The sequence below is a fragment of the Myotis lucifugus genome, unplaced genomic scaffold (genome assembly GCF_000147115.1).
Source record: "Myotis lucifugus unplaced genomic scaffold, Myoluc2.0 scaffold_27, whole genome shotgun sequence".
NCBI classification, from domain to species: domain Eukaryota; kingdom Metazoa; phylum Chordata; class Mammalia; order Chiroptera; family Vespertilionidae; genus Myotis; species Myotis lucifugus.
In genome coordinates this window covers 3,916,004-3,935,660 of record NW_005871075.1, presented here as the reverse complement: position 1 = coordinate 3,935,660, position 19,657 = coordinate 3,916,004, and the positions used below count along the sequence as shown (strand labels likewise).

At 52.9% G+C, this 19,657-nt stretch overlaps 1 protein-coding gene across 1 annotated transcript in view; it reads right to left on the bottom strand.

The window, feature by feature from the left end:
• MTSS1 (MTSS1, I-BAR domain containing) overlaps nt 1–10,576 on the bottom strand; it is a 29,632-nt gene extending 19,056 nt beyond the window's left edge. The window contains exons 1-3 of the mRNA XM_023751937.1: nt 10,564–10,576; nt 7,919–8,010; nt 5,800–5,874 (exon numbers count right to left, since the gene is read on the bottom strand). Of these exons, the coding sequence (XP_023607705.1) occupies nt 5,800–5,874; nt 7,919–7,970 (127 nt within the window). The 5' untranslated portion in view covers nt 7,971–8,010; nt 10,564–10,576. The remainder of the gene's footprint in view (nt 1–5,799; nt 5,875–7,918; nt 8,011–10,563) is intronic.
• Nucleotides 10,577–19,657: the final 9,081 nt, after the last annotated feature.

Genomic DNA, 19,657 nt, shown 5'->3' with positions numbered 1-19,657 from the left:
TCCCAACATTTACTCTGTATTTTCTTTAATTTTTACATACATGTTCGAGGCAGGCATTAATACCCCCCTTGAACAGAGGGGGAAACTGAGAGCGGGGGAGGCCAAGTGGCTGGCACAGGGCCGCCGAGCTGGGGATGGGCCCGGCCAGACCCCACCGTCGGCCTTTCTGCTCAGAGGCCCCCTTCACACTCACAGCAAACATGCCGGGAGCTGAGCGGCCCACGTCCGCCCGTGACAGCCCAATTCCAAAGCCAGTCGGTGCCATCAGCGTGAGGCGGGACCTCCAGCCCCTTCCCACGCACTGCAGCCCCCACCTGAGCCTCGCGGGCCACGCAGACACCAGGCTCGGGGGGAGGGCTTCCCCGCGGAGAACAGCCCAGGCCACCCCGGCCAAGATCGTTGTCAGAAAACATCCAAAGGCACTTGTTTTCCGGAGACAGATGTCTGAGGAAGCCGCCAGAATCCCACAAAGTGACTGCCATCTGCCCTGACACAAACACTGCATTTCACTCTAACAGCCCCCTTTCCACGCCTGTGCACCTCACAAATCAAGCTGTGTCCTGCCACCCATGGCCTGTCGTCGTAGTTTAACCAGCAGGGGCTTCTTTTTCGTGGTTTAGAAAATAATGGTGCATCTTACGATGGATGGCATCTTCGAGCCGGTGACAAATGGGATATAAATACAGACATGGGCACGCAGGGTGAGCTGGAGATTCGATTCTGGAATGAAAACTCCCCTTTCCCAACGGAAGCGGCTCCCATTATCCCGCTACAGGCCTCCCCAATGTCCAGCAGCAGGACTGGACTGATTCCCCAAAGTGAAAAGAAAGACAGACTGGAGGCTTTTGACTTAAAAATGTTCTAACTCAATTTGTTATTCTGTCAACATGCTGGGCCTCAGTGCCTCCTCATCTGTGAGCTGTGAACAACAGTGAGTTCCTAGAGCTCAGATGGCTCCTGGGGCCAAACGACCTCATTCCTGTGAGGCGCTCAGCACGGGGTGGGCACTGGATAGGGGTCAGCGCCATCGCGGCCGCACCGCGCCCCTGGCACCTCAGCAGGGGGAGGATGCAGGGCGGGGGGGTTTAAAAAATGAGCATTCAGTTCGAGGTCCCTAATCCTTCCCCTAAAGGTAGGCGTTCCGTCATAGAGATTCGCTGGTCCTGAGCGAGCAGCTGTCCATCAAAGCAAAGACTGAGAAGAGACAGCTCAGAGAACCACAGAACCCCCGCCCCCCCCTCCATGGCGACCTGTGGCTCATGGAGAATCCACGTTGCCTCCTGTTACCGGGAAGGCTCCTCCTCTGTGGTTAGAGAAACACTCCCGCCCTCCACCTGTCGCCCGACCCAGGAACCTGCAGCCCCTCCAACTCCCCCTTTCACTTACTTTCTCCCAAACAGCTCTCGAACCCGATCACCTCCCCATCCCTGCGCCCTGGCCACGGTCACCCCTCACCTGAACAAAAGCCACTCGCCAACGAGGTGTCCAGTTGGGCCACTATCTATCTAACCCAAACAGACACTGTCTATCTAATCCAGAGACACCATCACAGCGGAACTTTCTAGAAACTAGGAAGTCTTCAAGGGCTTCCACACAGTCCCGAAAGTCAAGTCTTTCCTGATCGGGTCCCTGCTCACCTCCGCCTCGTCCTGCACCTGAGGAGATACTAGTAGAAGCCATTCGCACCTGAGCCAGGTCTCCAACTACAGCACGATCTCCCAGCTTCCCTCATCGACAGGCTGGGGGGCACAGGGAATGGGGGCAATGCTGGGGGCGTCTTTTTGGGGTGATGCCAGTGCTCTGAAATTAGGCGGCGGGAATGGCTGCACAACGCTGTGAACGCACCAAAGCGCCAGCATGCACCTGTCCAATGGACAAGGCTACGTTCCGTAAAACTTATCCCAATGAGCACTGAGCACGCGGTCTCACCGCCCTCCCGAAGGGGCACGCGGCACCCTCCGCACTGCTCCGCAGCACGGCGTGGGGCCCGGGAGGATCGTCATTCGTAAAGTTGGGGAAGAACCAGCCCAACGTCACCATGAGGGGAAGTCGGGGGAAGTCGAGGCAGAGCTGTGCCCCCACCTGTCAGGGGAGACCCGGTGGCTCGGGTTTGTTGTCGTCAGTGACAGAATCCAGCCCAAACCCCCCTTGGGAGGTCAGTGCGGATGCTCAGACACACGGACACCTCGCAGACGGGCCTCCCGGACAGACGGACAGCCCCGAGACGCCAAGAGCAACGTGAAGGTTTAGTAGCAAAATCACCCACAGGATGAGGTTGACATTCAATCAAGAAGAATCATTCTGATTATTGAATCTGAGTCCCCGATACCTTTGAAGTTGGCCATTCCACAAACTCTGCTGAAATAAGAAATACTTTGGGTTTTTTTGTGGGTTTTTTTTTAATGAATTCTAAGTTTTGAATAGAACTCTCTAGTTTTGGGGGCACAAAGTAAAAGATACTTTGCCAGCTTAATTAATACAACCAAATCAGATTTGGAAATTACTGTGGGGGAGTTACTGAATGTGGCTCTACAGGTTTCGGTTGTGGTATAAACACACACACACACACACACACACACACACATATATATTCTTAGATACATATGTATGTATAAAGATATTTATTTCCTGGGGAAGGGAGGGTTTAAATCACTCTGTATTTCTTCTTTCCATGAGTCTAAACTGGATTATGTTGATTCAAAAGCTCTTTGAATGTCATGCTAATCCATGAAAGTGCCAAACATGGAAGGAAGAAAGTGATTGAACACACGCACACGAAATTTTCTTAAAGTTATGGAGAATTAGGTAGGCACCGTTGATTGTCCTGAGCCGGGAGGAGAGCGTGGGCCACGGGCATAGGCCTGGACACGCCCACAGCAAGGACCACACCGTGCCCAGCACCAGAGGTCGGATGGCAGACTTACCGAGAACTTCCACTGGCGGGGGATGCACGGTGAGAAAGTGCAGGATACACAATTGACACAAAAAGGAAAATAACACCGTCAAACTGGTATTCGAGCAGCAGTCTTACCTCCCTTTCGCGTCTCCGTCAGTCCACGGCAGCCACCGGATTTTACCACAGGAGGCAGCCACCGATTCAACCCACACCCCCAAGACCACACAGCCGTGCGCCCTGCCCTGACGCACTGGCGCTCTTCCCTTCTCCTCTCAACAGAAAGCCTCCCAGCTAGGAATCATCACGCCCAGCACAGCAAGGCTCTTCAAAAGAGGGATGAAGACTACATTCCCAAAGAAGTCAATTAAGATGCTTGACCAAGATACCCTTTCAAGTGTAATGTGCTGTAACTTGAAGAGTCACTAGGAAAAACCTGTGACACAATGTTTGAGCTGGGGTGGAAATGAAAAAGAAATAATTAAAGAATTAAAAATTGTAGTATAAAGACAAATAATATGCTAGACTGGAACTCTGTGAGTCTGTTTACAGGGTTTATACTATGAACTTTGCAGCCGCTGCTGACAAGGACAGATGTGACTATTTAAATGTCAGGATCAAGGGTGAGCGTATTAAAATGTCCCAGGTCTCTCCAAGGATGTCCATCCGAACACCTGGTGTGAATCTCAGAGGCATCACAACACTTTATAAGCCAAGAGTCCAGGCAGCGGCCCCTGAAGGAGACTGAACGGATGGAGGGGCTCAGGGAAACTTGGGCTAACCAGACCCAAACTAACCGGAGCCTCAGATAACCGATTTCTCCCGACCCGAAACGCGCGGCATTCCTAGTCCATTCTCGGGCCACTCGGAGCCCCCATCACAGACGTGCACCAGAATGACGAGTCTGGTCCCTCCGAGAAGGCTCCATTCACCCCGGACATGCACAAGTATGAACACTTGGTAAAAATAATGCACTTACATATTTTAGAAAAAACAGTTGTTTATAAAGGAAAGACATTAAAAGCTGTTTTCTGGAGTAACTAGAAAATCACCCAGAACATTCCCAGCTGCTGGTCTGACCTGGCTGCAGACGTCAGCACACACGGCCACCTAATGTGGAGAGGCTATGGGGCCGGAGACCCCAGCCACGTGCGGGGACGGAGAGACGGCCGCTTCCGGTCACAGCCTCCATCCTCTCAACCTTCAGGCCCACGGGCCCCGAGAAACCGCCCCACTAAGGGCCATTTACTCCCAAGTCCCGGGACCAGAGCATCTCTCCGCGTCCCACAGGCCAGCGCCCAAGGCCCGGCCCCGAATCTTTCTACGGGCGCCCTGACGGGAAGCGCGCCGGCCTCCCAGGGCAGCCGAGCCAGTGTCCAGCAAGTCTAACGCCAGAACCTTCGCTTCACGCTGCACTGCCCGCAACCCATCAGGCTTCCCTGTCGGGCCAGATTCTGCTCACTGACAACGCCAGCACCTTGGAGTGGCAGCCTCCATGCAGAATTCGGATAAAAGGATTATCGCTGCAGCCGAGAGCTTAAAAGGGACGTCGGGAAGAGCAGAGGGAAAATAGCTCCTTTTCCTTACCTCATCCTGTTCGCCGACTCCCCACCTTAGCCAAGCCATCAGTCTTCCCGGGACCCTCCCTCCAAACCCATCATCTCTCCCCTCTCACAGCCGCCAGGTGGGCAGGTAGGTGGAGATGCGCTCCCACTGTTTCCCAGCCTGCACTTCCACGGGACCTCGGATTCAGTGGACTTGGTGGCAGCGTTATTTACAAACTTTCACCTCTGGACGCGCTAAAATGCTACTGGCCACAGCCCTATTGCTGCCGACCACTTGCTCCCAGGGGCCCTCGCTGGATAGAAGGTCGTGGTGAGAAGCAACCAGGCCAGGAAAACACACCCGGAAGAAACAACTGGGCCAGTAGTAACCGAAACCCTGACGTGGGTGGAAATCCTGTGGCCGCTCGCTATCTTGAAACGGTCTTAGGGTTTAAGAACCAGGAGGGCATTTCTTAGAAATGTCAAAACCTTGTCCTTTTCCCACCTCTCTTCCACAAACCATTCCACCTCTCCAAGTGTATTTGCTTTTAATTCAAAAAACAAACTGCTTGTCTAGGAAAGAGGAACTTAGGTTTTGGGGCTTTCTACCTCAAAAGATCATTGTCCCAAATAAGCGATAAACGTGAGCCATAGAGCAGCCTGAGGGGAGAGTGCGGCATCAGCTGTGAGGCAGCGAATTAAGAGGCGTGATGTCAGGAACAGTCTGGAAGGAATGTCACCTTCTCAGGTTCAGGAGAGAGCCCCCCAACTTTAGGTCTTAGTACCATGTTGCAAACACTTGCAAAGTGGATGCAGCCAGAGCTGGTGGCGGCGAGGGGCAGGGAGGCGGGAGGAGGGCCCCTTGACGGTCTGCGTTTCCTTCGGAGCCCCCACCCTCACGAACCCCATGGAAAAGCTCCCTTTTAGCAATGACTCTGGCTCCCGGGACGGCCATTTCTAACTCACGAGACATAATAAAGGGTTTCGGAGGTTACAGGCTGGGAAAGATGCAGGAGAAGATGACATCATTGCTGTAATAGTTAGAACAGAACATTTGCATAAAGGCTTTGTGCATGATCCCAAGAAATGTATAGGTTTCCTGAAAAGGTACAGTAGGCATGGCAACTGTCAGATGCTGGAGACAAAGGTGTGCAGAGGGGACAGGTCCAGGGCAGCTTTGCAAGGGCCTCAAGTGGACAGAGTCTGACCCGAGAACTGCACTCAGGCGCAGCCTCTCTGCTCCCGCTGCTCCCCGGGGCCGCCCCGCGGAAGGAAGTCTGCATCGAACTCTCAGCTTCAAAGACAAATCGAGCCCAAGCGCTTTTCCCCAAGTGACACAATTAACTGCAGAATCATCGTTACCTTTCTTCGCTTTCTTCTGCAGTTTCAGTGTATCCGAGGACTTCTTCTTTATCTCTTGACGAGCTTTTTTATATTCTAAGAGGAAGCAGAATAATTGAATCACTTTACCACTTGGGTCAACAGAAAATAATTTTGGAACAGCCGTTGCTTTCATCACAGAGAGTAAACTGTGGTGCATAATAAACAGCTTCATCGGAATCCCGTGTGATAAGCACCTCGAGATGACGTTTCAGAGCAGGGGTGTTACTAACGTGACAAACGACAACACTCACCGCCGTCTTTCCCGAAAGTACCCATTCCTATCAGCTGCTCAGAAAGACGGCATTTGGGAACATTTTACTGAAAATGAAAAATTCAGCCCTGCCGGCATGACTCCGAGGTTGATTAAGCCTCAACCTATGAACCAAGAGGCACGGTGGTTTGGTTCTGGTCAGAGCACGTAACCAGGGTGTGCAGGAGGCAGCCAATCAATGATTCTCTCTCATCATTGATGTTTCTATCTCTCTCCCTCTCCCTTCCTCTCTGAAACCAATAAAAAGTATATTTAAAAAATAATAAAATAAAATGAAAAATGTGTATTTTCTCAGCTCAAGTATCAGGAAATATTTTCACTGTGATCCACTCTCCTAAGGGCCGAAATCTCCTCAGAAGGACCCATGTGGCAAGTCGCCGGCCAGATGTTACAGTTCAGGCAAGAGAACCTCGCACAACAGCAGAACCTAGACCACGGGGAACTGGCAAAGCCCCCGCTGCCTCTCTTTCACATTAAAACGGAGGCCAGACACTGCAGACACCCAGGAGGACAGCCCACACCCACCATGTCCCTCCGGCCCCCACCAACCACCTCCTCTGCCCCCCGGGCCACGCCCACTCCCGGATGCCCCATTTCTGCTGCTGGTATCTCCACCGCCCAGGCGTGGACATCTAAAACGAGTCACCTCTTGCCCGGCCAGCGTGGCTCAGTGGTTGAGCGTCGACCTATGACCCAGGAGGTCACAGTTCAATTCCTGGTCAGGGTACATGCCAGGTTGTAGGCTCGATTCCCTGTGTGGGATGTGCAGGAGGCAGCCAATCAATAATTCTTTCTCATTATTGATGTTTCTATTTCTCTCTCCCTCTCTCTTCCTCTCTGAAATCAATAAAAATATTTTTAAATAAACAAATAAATAAATAAAACGAGTCCCCTCAGCACTTCTCTCTCCCACTGCCCTCATGTTCGATCCAGTGCCAACGACAAGTTTCCTCCATTACTCCCCATGGCTCCCCTCCCCGCCCAAAGCCCCCAGAGCTCTTACCACTGCCTGTCAGCCAGCCCTCCTGCCAGATGTGTGCCCTCAGGGCCTCCCACATGCTTTCCTCCCCAGCACACACCGTGCGCAGGCTTGACCCTTGGAGACTGTCTCCTGCCCCTTCCACACGGCCAGCACCCCACCCTCCGGCTCCGGAAGACCCACAGGGCAGGGGTGTGTCTGTCTGGACCACTCTGTCCCCAGAGGCTGGCACATGAGGCGCTGATGGGCCATTTCTGGGCAGGAGACCCGGTTAGCTTACATCATTAAAGATGGTTTTTAAATGGGCTGCCATGCCTTACGTATGAGCCTTGGGCTGTTAAGCCTGGCATTACAATTCACTTTTCTTTTTTAAGAAGTTGATTTCAGAGAGAGGAAGGAACAAGGAGACAGAAACATCAATGATGAGAGAGAATCACTGATGGGCTGCCTCCTGCACGCCCCCTACTGGGGATCAAGCCCGAAACCTGGGCATGTGCCCCCACCTGGAATCAACCGTGACCTCCTGGTTCATAGGTCGACACTCAACCACGTGCCACACCGACTGGGCTTCGATTCACTTTTAATTCAGCGGATCACAATTCACGCCACCAAGCGACCAGGCTGGCGGCTGCTGAAAACGGTTTGTGCCGAAACTCAAGCGCTGGGCCCTGCTGTGGGATCACTTTTAACTCCTCATCTTCCACAGGACACCCTGAAAGGCCCACAGGACACGCAGGGACAGAGGGGCCCTTGGGGACACCAGGAAACCCAGCAGAGGCACCAGCAGCACCACAGCCACCCACGGCTCTTCGTGGAATGCTATCCCACCGCGGACAGTGTGCCCGTACCTTTTGCGTGGTCTTTATCCAGCTGGTTGGCCACTTTCTTCCATTCTTCCATCTGTTCTTGAAGTGGGTTTATCAGACAGTCGATTAAAGCACTTTTACCAAAAGGGAAAGAAAGGGAGAAATTAAACAGCTATATTTCTGTTGTCAAGACTGAACACTTGGTTGTCAAAACATCAAAATCACCATTAGCTGAAGCAAGACAAGGCGGCATACTACGCCCAAGCTCGCATTCAAACCCCCCGTTGTGCAGCACACTTGTCCTCAGGATGCTCTGCAAAGACTGTGAGGCAGCTGCACTGAAACAAACACACCCGTTTGTTTATTTTATTCACAAGCAGCGTTGTGTGCAGGTGGGGTCACCCGCTGGCTGCTGTGAAAAGGTGATGACACCTGGGCCTCCCCGCCAGCTCATGGAAACTTTGAGGGTGAGGCCCCCCCATGACTATTTCTAAAAAAACCCATGTGGCCCTAACTGGTTTGGCTCAGTGGATAGAGCGTCAGCCTGTGGACTGAAAGGTCCCAGGTTCGATTCTGGTCAAGGGCACATGCCCAGGTTGCGGGCTTGATCCCCAGTAGGGGGCATGCAGGAGGCAGCCGATCAATGATTCTCATCATTGATGTTTCTATCTCTCTCTCCCTCTCCCTTCCTCTCTGAAATCAATATATATGTATGTATGTGTATATATGTATATATGTATATGTATATGTATATATATATAAATACTAGAGGCCCGATGCACGATATTCGTGCAAGAGTAGGCCTTCCTTCCCCCAGCTGCCGGCATCGGCTTCCCTCTGGCACCTGGGACCCAGGCTTCCCTCGCAGACCTGGTTTCGTCCGGAAGGTCATCTGGAAGGATGTCCAGTCTAATTAGCATATTATGCTTTTATTATTATAGACATACATATATACACATATATACACATGTGTGTGTGTGTTTATATATATATATATATATATATATATATATATATATATATATATATATATCTCCATCCCACGTGATGCTGATGCACATTCAGGATTTCAAGTCATGAATGTGGGCTGAGGGTGGGCAGCCTCGAGGACGGGGTGCCAGTCTCTCCAGGGACATCAGCCCATGGGCACCATGGAGAGTGGCTCCCCACACGGAGGAATCACGCGAGCCCAGCTTTTTATCTGCGATGGGAGGGAAACCGGCCCAGCCCCACGACAGAGCTATTGTAGAAAAAGGAGAACATGCCCATCAGCTGGTGAACCGCATTGGTGAGCACGACCCGGAAGCTGCTCTCAGCTGCTTTTTGATGCTGAGCCTCCTGAAAGTCTCCAAGTTCTTGGTTCGATCCCCTCCTTTTCTGACCAGGGTCACCTCGCCATTCCCTCCCTCGCTCACTTCCTCCAGCCGTCAGTGCAGCTCACGCCCTTCCTTTTCCCAGGTCTCCGCTCAAATCTTTCTTCTGAATAGAGGCGCTCCCTAATTACGCACCCTGTGCCAACGGTGGCCACCCCCCACCCCGTGTCCTTCTCCTCGTGCCACGGACCACCGCCTGACGCCATGGCAGGTTTATTAGTGTCTGGCACGTAAGCTCCGTGAGAGCAGCACGTGGTCCTGTTCACCACCAGGTCCCATGACCTAAGGCGGTGCCCAGCATGCAGGAGCTGCTCAATAAGCAGTGGCTGTTGAAGGGGTGCCTCCTCATCCCTAAAGCGGGGTGAGGCACCGCAGGACCGGCCCAGGACCAAAACAACCGACGTGCGTGAGGGGGGCACTGAGCAATTCAGGGAGCGCCGTCCAGGTGGGGAGCAGGAGGGAAAGAAGCTAGGCCTCATCACCTGCTACACCATGGCTCCCTGCCATACACGTGGGGCCCTTTCATTAATGTTCACAAAACCCTTCAGAAATGGCCATCCCCACTTCACAGGGGCCGAGATCCTAGTCGGGGTCACAGCAGGTCTCGGCCCCTGAGCATGTGGGAGCATGTGGACCTCGGTGCTTCCTGCTGTGTCCTGTCGCCTCCCTCGGGGCCTGCCAAGTGCCAGGGCCATCTCGCCTTCGCGGCCCCTCACACGACTTGCTCCTCGAAAAGCGGGCAGACCTGCGGAGTCGTGCTGATCTGCCCGGGAGAACGCCCATCTCGTTTGAACGCTGGTGAGCCTAAACCCCCATGCCAGTCGCTGCCATTCCTGCCGCTCGGGACACGGGAAAGACAGACGAGAGGGGGACAGCGTGAAGGGCTCTGAGCTCCCGCTCTGCTCAGCAGTGGGTCAGGGGGAGCACGCAGGGCACAGGACAGCAGGGCAGCCTCCCTCCTGGGGAGCCAGCTCCTCTTCAAGACGCTCCTGCAGGGGTGGGGGTCAGGGGCTCCTCACCCTGACAGAGAGGGTGAGGAGAGACGCACAGGAACACACAGCCGACCCTACAGGGGGCGCAGGCTCATGAGGGCAGGGACCTGGACCCTCTGGTTGACCAGGGCCGGGCACAGAGCAGATGCCCAGCGAGTCCGTGTTCAAGCAACGAGCAGGGTGCTGGGCTGTGAGGAGCGATGGGCTGTGGAGGGTTACGTGCTATGTTGACGGCCAGTCCTGCCACAACACACCACTTCCTGAACCCCGACTCGGCAGTGGGTTTGAGGTTGGGGGGCGGGGGGGGGTCTGGGCTCCTCACCTGGAAAACTGCCTCAGCTGCTCCTGTGCCGCATGCACATCCGCATGCACATCCGGGTGAGGGCGGAGCCCTCTCCCTGGTTCCACCTGGAAGAGAACAGAGCAAAGCTGAGGACAGAGGCCGGTCCAACCGTGAGACACTTAAAGGCGAAGGAAAGGATTTAAAAACAAGCGAGTGTCCATCATGTCGTAAAAGCCAAGCCACTGCCGTTCAGACTTCTCACCATGCATGTGTGTGCTCACGCTCACGCTCACACACACGTGTACACATATATGTATGGTGACAGCTTTTATATAATCACCAAACAGAAGTTACCTTTACTATATACAATACCCTCTGATATTTCCTATTCCGATTGTTTAAAATGCTGATTGTGATCCAGAAATTGATTTTAACAGCCCACTAATACATCAATGACCTACGGTATGAAAAGTACTTCCCCAGGAGGATGACCAAAATAGCATCTGATATTTAGGAAAAAGCTGTAGTTATTTTTCCCTCCTCTGGCAAAAATAACCCTGTTAGCATTCTTTAGAACGGCCAGTAAGGCCACTCCAGATAATTGTTTCAAGACACACACAAGTATTTCGGAGAATAGCAAGGCTAAACAGAATGCAATAACAGAGTGTTTTTAAATGGGTGCGGGTAACTCCAGTGCAAGAAGTCCTCCCATTCAGCAAATGTGGAAGTCAACTGCCATACAGTGTGATCTTCCCGGAATTCTTGTCATGCTTCCCCTCCAGGCGCACCCTTCTCTAGATACCCCCTGGAGGCCCTCCCTCCCCCTCCTGGAAACAAGGCCTGAATCAGCATTCACTGGGGCGTGGGGGAGGGAGGAGCAAACTGCAACCACAGATGGTAATTCTGCACCGACACTGAAAAGCACAATTAATTATAAACGTTATGAAAACACTGGGGCTTGTGAAATCCGGGGGGAAATGTCAAATAAAGCACTATTTTTAGCAGACGAGGCTGTCCAGGGGAAGCCGCAGGAATTTATGGCAGGTTTAGCCAAGTCAAATTATCAGGAAAAAAATTCTCCCCCTTATTAGTGCTCTTGACATTATTACAGGTTGGCTGTCCCCTTCCACCTCTAGAAACACCTCCGTGCTGCTCACATTCCACCTATTTTCCATTTTATCCTGCCAGACGAACAGGTTTCCGGAACAAAAAAATATATGGGTCATAATAGTGGTATTATATATTAATATTTCTATACTTGAAAAGAGAAATCTATGCAATTCTCTAACACAGGGCTTCCCCACCTGAACACGGTGGACGAATGGGCCCGGCGACTCTTGGCTGGGGGCAGTCCTGTGCATGGAAGTATGTTCAGCAGAAGCCCTGGCCTCTCTCTACTAGAAGGCAGCAGCATCCCCCCAATCGGCGGCACCCAAAAGTGTGTTCCTTGGGGAATAAAAACATCCTGGCCAGTTGAGGAGCACAGCTGTAAATCAACCTGACCAAGAACTAAATGTCACCTGAGGCTGTTTAAATGCCTAGAAGTCTGACAATGTTGCCCTCTAGCTCCTGGCACCTGCAGCGTAAGTAACCACCACCTCAGCGGCACCATCTACGGCAGCTCACGCCGCTCCACCCGCGGAAACCAGCAGAGGGCGCTGTTTTCACACCCAGCAGCTTGCCTTCAGGTTCTCTTAAGCTTTTATTGCTTAAAAGCAAGGAACACTTTATCCCCAGGGAAATATCTCCTGTTTCGTGGGCCTTCATTTGATTAAAAGTTAATAACCTGGCCATGCAAGGAAATTGGCTCACTCACTCGCTGCTGGTAAACTAGCACTTTTCTGGGGGAAATTTGGCAGCATCTATCAAGAAAAGCCTTAAAAAACACACCCCCTCCTTGACCCAGCAATTCTAGTCTGAGAAATTGAACCTGGGGAGATAATTAAGGATGAGAGCAAATCCTTACTTATGAGACTAGTCACCAACATGCTGTTTACATCAGTAAAAAGTGAAAACAAAATCCCATTACAGGGAGCGGGTTAAACAGACCAGACAACACCTCCGCACCAGGGAATAGCATGCAGTGGTCTGAACGCTGCAGAGGGATGTGTAAGGTCCCGGGAAGGTGAGACATTTGCAGAGCTGCTCGTGCAGGGCTCCGGGATAAGCCCTTTGCACACGAACTGTGTAATCCTTGCAATCTCCCAGTTGTGCGGGGATTATCATCATTCCTCTTCCTGCACGGACAGGAAGAGGCCCTATGTAATTTGCTGAAGCTCGCACTGCTAGAAAGTGGGGTTCTGGCGCAGGCTGAGCAGCGAGTCCGTGCATGGAACCACTCAGCATCCCACACTTGGTACACACAGACAAGGGTGATGGGAAGGGGCGGAGCCGAGAGCCCAGAGGACGCTGCTAAACTTCAGTACCTACACTGTTGTGGGTGTTGGGACTGTACAGCCCAGCTCTCAAACTGTGGTTCTTTTTTAAAAATATGTATTTTTATTGATTTCAGAGAAGAAGGAAAAGGGAGAGATAGAAATATTAATGATGAGAGAGAATCATTGATCAGCTGCCTCCTGCACGCCCCCTACTGGGAACTGAGCCCACAACCTGGACATGTGCCCTAATCAGGAATCGAACCATGACCTCCTGGTTCATAGGTCGACACTCAACCACTGAGCTACACCGGCAAGGCTCACATTGTGGTTCTTGAGCCTAAAACTGTCCAACTGGCACCAAGGGGCTTGAGCGCCAATCCTTGCTGAGCTGCTACAGACAGGTAAGTGATGGGAACTGCTTCATTGACGGCCCGCTTCCGTTTCCTCAGGGTGGAATTCGGCCGTTGGAAAAGATCACCTGGAAGCTGTTCCCTCCTCCCATGTCTCTGCTCCATTATTTCTGTTCCCTTCCCAGGTATTTTCCATAGATGGCCACCGGCCATTGATCATCCCCAGGAAAGCCCGTGGCTTCCCAGAACCAGCCCAACTCCCAGCCGAACAGCCAGCAGCCTCCAAACATGCTGCGTGTGCCCCACCACTGCGCCTCTGCCGCCCAGGCCGCCCTGGGAGAGGAGGAGACAAAGAACCACAAAGAAAACTCCCGAGCAGCCGTGCGTGCCTCTGTCCAGCTGGGCGCAAGGGCAGGACACGGGCAGATGGCATCCTCCACGGACCCAGGACCCATCCCTTCGCACGACTGCTGATCTGGGCAGCACGGGGCACCCTAAAAATAGCTCCCTCTGCGGCTGCGCTTCGCCACGTCTCATGTTCTTCCTGACCCTCGCTGAGACCCAGAAGATAAATCAGCAGGTTTGAAAGGGCTGCAGAGGAAACTGGCTGCAGCGACAAAGACAGAGCGGACATCTGGGAGAGCGCCGCTGTGCCAGTGAGAACCTTTATGGAAATCAGACGGCTGGCTGAGAGGCACATGCACCTTGTGAGTGAGGACACGACTGCACTTGTTTCTGCTCACCCTGCACCGAGCACGCACGCTGAGGGCAGGAACCAGCGTGTATCACATTTTAGGAGCAAAGCACCAGGTTGGCTGTACCTGGAGGCGGGACCTGGAACTGGGTTTATCTTTTGTTTAATCCATAAATGTTTGTGTACCCTCTATGGGCACACTGTGGAAGATTTAAAACAAATGAAAATAAATATGAGATTCTTATTATATTAGACGAGGCCTATATTGATTCAGAGTCAGCCTGGAGAAATAATGGTGTATTCATTTCCTATGCCGCTGGAGGAAATGACCACCAACTCTGTGGCTTACAGAAGCACACATTTATTATCTTGTAGTTCTGGACAAATCAGTTTCACCAGGCCAACATCGCCATGTTGGAAAGGCTCCCTTCCTCCCGGAGGCTCCAGGGGAGAAGCCGTTTCCTGGCCTTCTCCCGTGGCTGGAGGCCGTCCACAGTCCTTGGCTAGTGGCCCCTTCCTCCATCTGCAAAGCCAGCTGTGCAGCATCTTCTCTCTTCCCTAGCCTCTGCTTCTGCCCTCACATCTTCTCTCTCAGACTCCGACCCTCCTTCTCCTCCTTAGGAGAACCCTTGTGATTGTACAGGATCCATTAGGATAATCTCCCCAATGCAAGATCCTTAACTGAATCACATCTGCCCAGTTCCTTTGCCATGTGAGGTACCATATTCACAGGTCTTGGGGATGAGGATGTGGACATCTTTGGGGACCGTTTTTCTGCCAAAGATGGGCATACGTTGCTAATTTGGAGAGTCCAGGAGGCACTGTGGTCGAAACGTCAGTGTCTATTCATCCTCAGACAGTGCTCTAATTCCATTCCCTTTCCCACCCCTGGGTTCAGGGATGGGAAACGATGGAGAGTTTTTGAGGAGGCCTGGGGCGGGGGGGAATTTCCCTGATCTTAAGAGAGACCCCAGAGGGTGTGAACAGGAAGCAGGTGCCCAGATGCTGCAGTTGGCCATCCTTACGGCCATGGGGACACCTGCTTTCGGATGAGGCTCCTCCTATGGACGAAGACAGAAAGAGCCTGGGTCCCCTGTGACCTTGCTAAGCCACCAAATTAACACACCCAGAGCCTGCTCTCCCCCCTGGACTGGGGGCTCCTGTTTTGCAAGAACGGACGTTTCCTTCTTTTCAAAGCCACTTTGCCTTGGTTCTGTTTCTCGCCGGTTCAAAGAGGAAGCAGGAAGGGTGCAATGACCTCCCAGGCTTCCTCCTGGCACCAGGGGTCACGCGTTGCTAAGAGAAGTGTAAGTGCAGCCCCGCTGCTGAGGGATGCACAAATGCTTTACGGCTAACCTCTTCATTCTTCTCAGTGTGTATGTGTAAGCACTTTCTCCCATAACAAGCAAAAGTTTTATTTAAAAAAAAAAGGGTAGCACAAAATCAGTCTGCGCTCTAAACAGGATGATCCGCAAAGGAGACAATCGGTGGAAAGAAAGAAGTAAAAGTCCAGAGGCCAGCGGTCGAAGTGTGGGTGCTGGGGCAGGGACTCTGTTTTGTACATGAAACACACATTTCCTAAGCGTGTTAGCTTCCTAGGGCTGCGTGACAAAGTCCTCCAAACCAATTGGCCGACAACCACCAGAACGTTATTGTCTCGCAGCCCTGGGGGCAGGAGAGGAGCACACAGTCTGAAATCAGGTGTCAGCAGGGCCACGCTCCTCAGACCCGCGAGGAAGCGTCCCTCCTGCCTCTCCCTCGCTCGGGTGGTGACCCGCACTCCTGCGCTCGCAGACGCATCGCTCCGGGCCCTGCCATGGCCTTCACAGGGCGCTCTCTCCCTGTGTCTGAGTCCAAATTCCTCTCTTCTCCTAACGACACAACCCAGCCGTACTGAAGTAGGGACAGCCCCAATGACCTCATCTACAAAGACCTTAAGTCCAAGTGAGGTCACATTCACAGGTACCAGGGGTTAGAATTTTAAACATCTTTTTGGGGAACACAATGTACCCCCCCCCCCAAAAGCATCTATCTACCATGTAGCAAGGATTAGAGCGATTCCAAAGGTTGAGGACAAAGGCTTGTCGGGCTCACCATTGGGCTGGGGTGCCTAATAATGGTGCAGGACCACAGGCTTTGCAGCAACCCTACGACGTAGGTCTTGTGGTCCCCACGTTATCCATGGACAAACCTGTGGAGGGCCACAGGGCCTGGAGGTGGGAGAGCTAAGACCGAAGCCCTGACTTTACAGAAACCAAAAGGCTCTCTCCCTCCGTGACAAGCTGGAGACGTTCCCAACCAAGGACAACGAGGCAATTAAAGTGGCGGACAAACTACAAACTGTGTAATGCCTCTTTGGGAGCAAATGGTGGGAGGGGCATAAGAAGAGTGAGCCCCCAAAAGTCTGACATGGCTATGCCCTGCAGACTGCCACTTGCCACAGCGCTTTGCCGGGGGCGGGGGGAGGGCATGGCATCCAGCAAGTGGCACTGTCCCCTCCCTCCACCTGCCCCCTGTGCAGGCGGCTTCCAATGGACAGGCCCTCCCGGTCCGCCATGTGCAGGCGGTGAGTGAGGACAGAAAAGCTGATGTGTCAGGGCCCAGCGTCTGCGGCAGGAGGCCAGGGGGTGGGGGGGGGTGGGGGAGGTTGGAGGAAGGGAGACTTAGGAAGCGCCTGGGTCGAAGTGCACGGCCACAGTAAGTCACTGTGCCCCTGTGAGGGCTAATATTGTGGGAAGGCTAATTAGGACAGGAGGAGGCTCTCTGCACCCCCCGTAGGAGCCGGTCCAAAGGGGCAGGGCACCTCGGCGCTGCTGGCACGCTGGACCCGGTCACTTCGTCATGGGGCCGTCCTGTGCATTGTGGGGTGATTCGCAGCACCCCTGCCTCTACCCTCTGGGCGCCAGCAGCACACCCCACCCAAGTCATGCTGACCGGAAATGTCTCCAGACACTGTCAACTGTCCTCGAGGTGCAACATCGCCCTTTTGGAGAGCCACTGGCCTCACAAAGGGGGACACGTGTCCTTGTCCCCGGAGGAGGGGTCGCCGATCCCGGTGCTGGGCCTGGGAAGCCACGCCTGACACACGCAGCGGTCACAGCAGCGGCCCGCACACACGTGCCGCAGCAGCGGAGAAAAGCTATTAAGTTCGATGCCCACCTCCGGCTTCCTAGGCACAGAGGTAATAGGCAATCCTGTTCCCCTAATGAGGAAAATGTTCCACTTGCCATCACAGAACCATTCATTCCAAAACACACAGGTCACTTTCCCCACATCAGCAGGCACCAGCTCCCTCCTTGCAAACCAGTTGCCAGCAGCAGCCTTCTCACCGGGGCTAAGGGGAGCCTCGGCACAAGCTCCTGGCCGTCTCCCGAGGGAGCATGAAGATCAGGCAGAAAGGGGGTAGCATGGAAGGGTCACAAGCTCAGCTCCCCCATTTGCCGCTATCTGACCTTGGGAAGGGTCTAACTCCTTAGACTCAAGTGTTAATGATTGTACTCTAAAAAACATGAGTGTTGAGTGGTGTTTTAATCATCTTTGTTGCACACATTACACCCAAAATGCACCATCTAGGATTTCCAGTTCGGGCTTCCTGTGAAAGTCTGCGCCGCCTAGATTTTCTTGTAACTGTCCCAATCTTTTACAATTGCCTCATCCATACTCAATTTCATGGCAGTTTTTTAAAGCAACTTGCTTCTATCTTGTTGTTCTAAACATCCCACTTATTTTGTAGAAATAACCAATCTTGATTTTTGTTTTCTGGGTTTTTTGGGGGGTTTTCTTTGGTTAATCTTCACCTGAGGATATTTTTCCTTTGATTTTTAGAGAGAGTGGAAGGGCAGACAGACAGAGAGAAACATTGATGTGAGAGAGACACATCAATTGGTTGCCTCCTGCACACACCCTGACCAGGGCAAGGGACTGAGTCTGCAACCTAGGTACGTGCCCTTTACCGGAATCAAACCTGGGACCCTTCAGTCCTCGGACCAACGCTCTATCCATGGAGCCAAACCAGCTAGGGCTTAATCTTGATTTTTCACACTCATATCCCAAAGGTTTACATACTTTACAGTTAAATACCTTCATGACGGGCCATACAATCGTTTGGGGGGGGGCACACAACAGACTCTAGGTTGAGCCTCAACTCAGGTGGCAGGAGTGTGTGGACATGCCGAGGGAAGCCCATGAGCTGTGAGCTCGCTGAAGGCAGGGCTGGCGTATTTCAGAGAGAAAATAAGGAGCACTGGTTATATCAATGGGCCAATTACTAGTAAGTAGGGCTTTGCTGTAGCAATAATCAGCCAAGTCCTACAGGAAGGCAGGGGCCAGGGAAATTAACTCAGGCCCGGCTGGGGCACCCGTCCACATCTAGCCCCCCCTCTCCCACATTTAATGCTGCCCATCTCCAAGGAGCTGGCGAAGGAGAATGGAAGTTAAGTTAACCACACAAGGGGCAGCAGCTTCTCTGGAAGCCTGAACGGTTCCTCCTTCCCAAACATTACAGAACAGCAGAGGCCGAGAGGAGTGTGCGGAGGGCCCACGCGAAGACTGTGCTGTAAACAGTTATGCATCAACAGTGGCCCATCCGGCCGGCTCAGTGGCTGAGATTGACCTATGAACCAGGAGATCACGGCTTGGTTCCTGGTCAGGGCACATACCAGGGATGTGGGCTCGATCCCCAAAAGGGGGCAGGCAGATCCATGACTCTCTCTCAGCACTGATGTTGCTATCTCTCTCCCCCTCTCCCTTCCTCTCTGAAATGAATTTAAAAATATTTTTTTAAAAAAGCTTGGTCATTTGATGGTATTCAAAGCTGTAGCATCAAGAGGTTCCTAGTCAACCTCCTGTCATGAGCCTCGATTTCCTGGCACCCTGCACCTTCATATCAGCAGGCAGCTGCCAATGGCAGCAGCTTTGAGAGGCGTCCCCACAGTTCTAGATCTCTCTGTCGTCTACTGTGGAATTGGAACCTTGTGCCACCAGCCTCCTCCGAGCAATGACCCGAAAGCTCCTGTGGCATCTGGCGTTGGGTGCCATGGCGGACACGCAGGCCCCGCCAGGACGGCGTGCAGCAGGTGTGACAGTGCAGGCTTGCTGCGAGGGAAGAGCGGCTCTCCTTCCTCTCAAGCCCTGCTCTGAGAGCCAGAAGTCTTGAAATGTCAGGTGTCTTTTCACCTTGACGCCGGCTGGAGGGCGGCCCAAGCGCTGCATCGCAGAAACCGCCTCAGCGTGCGTCAGCTGCCGCCCTGGCCGGGCCATCTGCCGCCCGGGGACGCCTGCAGCCGGCGCTCCACGCGGCCAGCACATGCCAGCACCGTGCCCTGCTTCTGCAGCCTCACTGGCGCGTTTCAGGATGCTTCTATTTATCTATCTTATTTATTTTAAAGATTTTTATTGATTTCAGAGAGGAAGGGAGAGGGAGAGGTAGAAACGTCAATAATGAGAGAGAATCGTTGATTAGCTGTTTCCCCCCTCACCCCGCACGCCCCACACTGGAGACGGAGCCCACAACCCAGACAGGTGCCCTGACCGGGAATGGAACCATGACCTCCTGGCTCATAGGTCAACGCTCCACCACTAAGTCACGCCGGCCGGGCAGGATGCTTTTATTTTATAACTATAAGGTACGTGGGTTTCAAACGGGAGAGTAAAAGCGTCTCAGGGCGGCACCTGAAAGCCTGTTCTAATGAGAAAGGAGGGAGCTCAGTTCT